Here is a 5,206-nt window from a genome sequence, read left to right as displayed (position 1 = left end):
TCGGTCTTCAAATCTTTATAGAGGAATTTACCTCTTTGCCGAGCGGGATTTACCATTCGGTCTTCAAATCTTTATAGAGGAATTTACCTCTTCGCCGAGCGGGATTTACCGTTCGGTCTTCAAATCTTTATAGAGAAATTTACCTCTTCGCCGAGCAGGATTTACCGTTCGGTCTTCAAATCTTTATAGAGGAATTTACCTCTTCGCCGAGCGGGATTTACCATTCGGTCTTCATCTTCTAACTCTGAGAGACTTTCATTGAATATGATTTTATTTAGCCACTTTGGGAGCGATTGATCGGCCTAAATTGGGCTTTATTTATTCAATAATAAGAGCGTAAGTTAAATAACAAAAGCATGAATCAAATGAAACCGAATTTAAACATGACAGTAGTAGAATTGTGGATGCTTCTCTTCAGTTGATAACTCCACGAAGCGAACATTCCCGATGACGACTGGGACTGTGACTATAGACCTGCCCTCGCTCGTCTTTCCTACTCGCCCGCTCGGGGCTTCTTCTCGAATATCCTTCCTTGGGGAGGCCGTATCTTGCTTCCTTTATAAACCTTCGTAGATGTCCCGCCCGGATAAGATTTTCTATTTCATTCTTTAACGTGATGCAGTCTTCTGTAGTATGTCCATGGTTTTGATGGTACCGACAACTTTTCCTTTCGTCTGCATTTCTTGGAGACGAATTCCTTAAGGGTGTGATAAGTTCCGCGCTAAGGGCTTCTTCAAGAACTTTTGCCCTAGGTGCATTGAGGGTTGTATAATGGTGAAACTTGAATGGCCTGGGAAACTCCCTATTCTTATCGTTATTGTCAAACGGTCGTTTGTCGTCCTTTCCACTTCCGCCCGCATCACCCTCTTGCTGTCGTTTCTTTTGCGACAAACGCATTTCCTCCATACGGATGAACTCAGCTGCTCGTTCTTGGAGTTCCTCCATCGTTTTTGGCGGTCGTGCATACAATTTTTCCGCAAAATATCCTGGTCTCATACACGAAGGCAGATTATTGATAATAAAAGATTGATCTACCTCTCTAACTCGTCGTGCGGTTTCAGTATATCTCTTCATAAAAGCCTTCAAAGTTTCTCCTTTCTCCTGCTTAGTGTTTATTAAATCCACCGGTGTTACCTCCTGTTTCCGATTGGATGCGTATTGTCTCCTAAAGAGGTTTTCCACAGTAGCGAAGCAATCCACTGTGTTGGAAGGAAGAGTGTTATACCATTCCAATGCCTCTTCCTTAAGTGACAACAAGAAGGCTCTGCACATGATAGGGTCGATGTCCGTATAGAATGCCATTGCATTACCGAACGTCCTTAAGTGATTATCCGGATCAGCCGAACCATCATACTTATCCAATACGGGGGGAGTCTTTTCTGGCATTGGCGTTTGCATGATGGTTGCCGTGAAGGGCAATAAACTGGTTGGTCGAGCGGTCTGCAGGGGCGTTGGTTCCCTTCTAGCCCGACCATTCGGGTTTGCGTGATTATGGCTCGCCTCATTGGCGTTTTCTCGATTCGAGGCGGACCGCTCGGGAGGTTCCCGTTCGGCCCTTAGCGCCCTCATCTCCTCCTCATGCCTCCGCTGCATCTCTTGCTGAGCGTGCGCCTGCGCTTGTATAGTCTATGCCTGTGCCTCAATCTGGGCCTGCAACTCTCTTATTAAATCTCTGGTGCTCTGCTCCTCCATATTTCTTGTGGTTACCATTGGGTGTCTTCAGCTTGCTCTCGGCCCCACGGTGGGCGCCAAAATGTTTCGGTAAGGATTTGTGAGACCGAGACACTAACCTTCGACTGGTGCGCTTCGCTTGTCTGCTTCTCGTTCGTACCGATCGGTCACCTTCAATATTGGCCGCTCGGTCACCCTCTTTGTAAAAGAGGAGAGGTACCTGCAAAAGGCACTCCGACGCTCAAGTTAGGAGCGGTTTTATGAACTGTTCGTGACAGTTAAATATTGAAATAAATAGAGCGTATTGTAGTCTAAGTTCCAATCAATCTTTACCTCCCACCTAAACCCTTATTTATAGAGTTTAAAGGAATCTGCCACATTAATTTACCTCTTAATGGTCATCAATGCAAACCTTAATTACTTAACGACAGCCGTTACAACATTCATTGTGCGTTACAGCCGTTACAACATTCATTGTGCGTTACACCTGCTTAATTGTTGTCGAGACCGAACGGTTGAGAAACTGGTCGAGACCAAACGAAAAGCTTTGTCGAGACCGAACAGTAGAGACCGAACAGCTAAGAAAGCTAGTCGAGACCGAACGGTAGAGACCGAACGACTGAGAAAGCTAGTCGAGACCGAACGTAGCCTGCGAGCCCGTAGTAACAGTATAAATAGGTGAACATGTAAGATGAAAATGTTAATTATTCGGATATAAAATTAACCATTTGATTATTGTGTTTCACTTATTGAACATTTACTTAGATGTCAGAATATCTTTATATATACACTGAGATAAAAATTAAGAATCTATAAAAACATCCTATATATGATCTCAGATAAGTGGTTTTATTGGATGTAAAAAAAAATTATAATTATTAATTAGTATCCCTCAAAGTTTAATATACTTCTCATTATATATATATAAATTTAATAATCGTATTCCCACGATACATTATTGCAATTAAACATTTTTTTTGTTATAATGTCAGTTTTCTCACACACGTATTGAGTTGAAGATAGTTAAAGAATAATTTCACTTGGGGGGCTTGTGATTATCCTTATTGTTTTTGTATATATATATTTTGAGAATTGAATATGAATTTTGTACTGTATGGAACCAGTAGACATTTCACTCACATATAATAGTAAAATTAATTAGAGTTATATTATTTGTATAATATTTATATGACAAACTTTGTTCATCACATCATCAATCTTATCATGCATTTTGCTTTTCTCTTCTTTTCCATGAAACGTTATAGTACAGCCAACATTCAATGTTGCGCAATATAAGATAACATATGTAAAGCAAAAAAACTGTAATACATACAACGTATGATTCTAGGTATAGAATCAAAAGAAACAAACTAAAAATAAAATATCTCACGCATAAGTAGTATATGTAAATAGTTTTATACAAGCAACATTATCCATTTTTGCTTAAACAACAGGAGAGATGAATGGTGTAGCCCAACTGTTTTCATCTTCGTATATTAAAATTATAGATGGTTGTATGAATAAATAAGTATGAATGGTGAAAATAATATCATTACTTTTTCATATAAAAGGTGAAATAAAAGTGAGATGTACGGGTAGGGACAAATTAAAGGTAGAAACAAAAATGTGATGAGAATATTATATATATATATATATATATATATATATATATATATATATATATATATATATATATATATATATATATATATATATATATATATATATATATATGTCCACTTGAAGCCAAAACTTTTAGGAATGGAAGTCTCTTTCTTTCTCCACAGCACAATCTGTTCTGGATTTTATTTGAAGAGAAAAAAGAAAGTAATAAGAAAAGGTGTGTTGGGTTATGATAGTGGAAGAGTGTGGTGAATGGTAATCTTTTTAGGAAATGCAATAGCTTGGATCCACATCCTATGTGGAATGCAAATGTAATACTCAAAATACAAACACTCATCTTTTTTCTACGTGCCATCACGTTAGATTTCCACTTGGAACTTCGTTCTGCTTTTCTCTCACCACGCCTTCTTCGTAACACTTCATTTTAATTACGCTTTTCTTCTTCCGTTAAGTCTGAATAATACATTTTTTGCAAGAGTTTGAATTTTCATTAAAAAAAAGACATACTTTATAAATGAAAAGGTTAAGGTTAAGGAGGATTTGGATTCCTCTAATTACTGGATTGATGAATATTCGTTTTTTTGTCGTGGGGCACTTGGGATAGCGTGATTGGTGTTGTATTCTATAATTGACTTTTCATCATAAGTAAAAGATCTACTAGATCTTCCTAAATAATCAAAATATAGTAAAATATTACATGCAAAATGCATAGAAGGGATGAATGAAACAGCAATCACTACCAACAACGATGTTCTTGGTTTGGTTCAATATTGGATTTATTGGATCTAACAACGCAATCACTTCTTTCTGTAAAGTTATTAATTGCATACACATCTCTACTTCATCAACTCTTCTTCTCCTATCCACGCCCATATCTTTCTTAATATAATTTTCTCACTTATATATATATATATATATATATATATATATATATATATATATATATATATATATATATATATATATTTAAAATTTTAACAATATAATAGCACCATCCTTTTAATGCTTTGGAATTAAAGGATAAAAGATTTATTTGTTTTGGACAAATTGAACCTTGAGTGTGATGATATTATTATAACCCATAGACACCAGCGTTTTGTCTTGTTTGTTAAAACACTATTTAAACGTTCCAAAAGACAATTACACTAATATGAAAAAGGGGAACAGCATTTTGATCAATTCCACGAGTGTTGTATTTTAATTATGTGCATAACACCCACAAATCCTATCCAAAAGCTATCCAACTCCAGTGATAATCATAAGAACCCAACAAAGGAAATCACAAAAGCATCTTAATTTTCTTAAGTTTATTCCCACTATTAAATCGCGTATTGTAAGAAAATAAGTTTTCATGGAATCGAGGCTTGCAGAAAATCATTAGCAAGAACGTGGGTCTAACCATGCCAGCCCACTCTATTTTTCATCCATTTTATTGATTGGACTAGTTTTTTTCGTAAAGCGCATCTTATTTACTGATTGAAAGAGGAGCGTTGTGCATGCTTGTTTCTGTCCCAGCTTTTGTTTCATTAGATCTTCTTACATTTTCATGATTCTAATACGTGTTGTGTTCTGATGTGATTTGTTCTTTTTATACTATTATTATTGGACATCAAGTTCCCGACTTTTCATCATTGGCCGGTATGATCTTATCTTCAACTATGTACCGTGAATGGATTAGTTTAAGCTTTTCTCTTATATATATATATATATATATATATATATATATATATATATATATATATGTTTGCTATTATGCGTAAGTTCTTTTGTCAGTTGAGAGTAGTTTCTATCGAGTTTTAGTAGATAAAAATATATTTATATATTATAGTGTTTAAGTTTTAAGATTAAGGATATTTGAATAATTTTCATTTTCAAAACTGAAAATAAAAAATAAAAAATAAAAAACTCCCAA

General features: G+C 35.7%; 1 protein-coding gene across 1 annotated transcript; it reads right to left on the bottom strand.

Moving 5' to 3' along the window:
- Window positions 1-414: 414 nt before the first annotated feature.
- On the bottom strand, window positions 415-1,593 carry LOC108327588 (uncharacterized). The gene has a single exon (XM_017561278.2). It carries the CDS (start codon window positions 1,591-1,593, stop codon window positions 415-417), a length of 1,179 nt encoding a protein of 392 aa, XP_017416767.2.
- Between the last annotated feature and the right edge of the window lie 3,613 nt (window positions 1,594-5,206).

The sequence above is a fragment of the Vigna angularis genome, chromosome 2 (assembly GCF_016808095.1).
Source record: "Vigna angularis cultivar LongXiaoDou No.4 chromosome 2, ASM1680809v1, whole genome shotgun sequence".
Taxonomy (NCBI): Eukaryota; Viridiplantae; Streptophyta; class Magnoliopsida; order Fabales; family Fabaceae; genus Vigna; species Vigna angularis.
The sequence above is the reverse complement of the archived record's forward strand: the minus strand, read 5'-3'. Positions and strand labels throughout refer to the sequence as shown.

What these genes read in the sequence shown, in the direction of transcription:
- LOC108327588 (XM_017561278.2), bottom strand. Translation starts at nt 1,593, where the DNA reads ATGCAGCGGAGGCATGAGGAGGAGATGAGGGCGCTAAGGGCCGAACGG.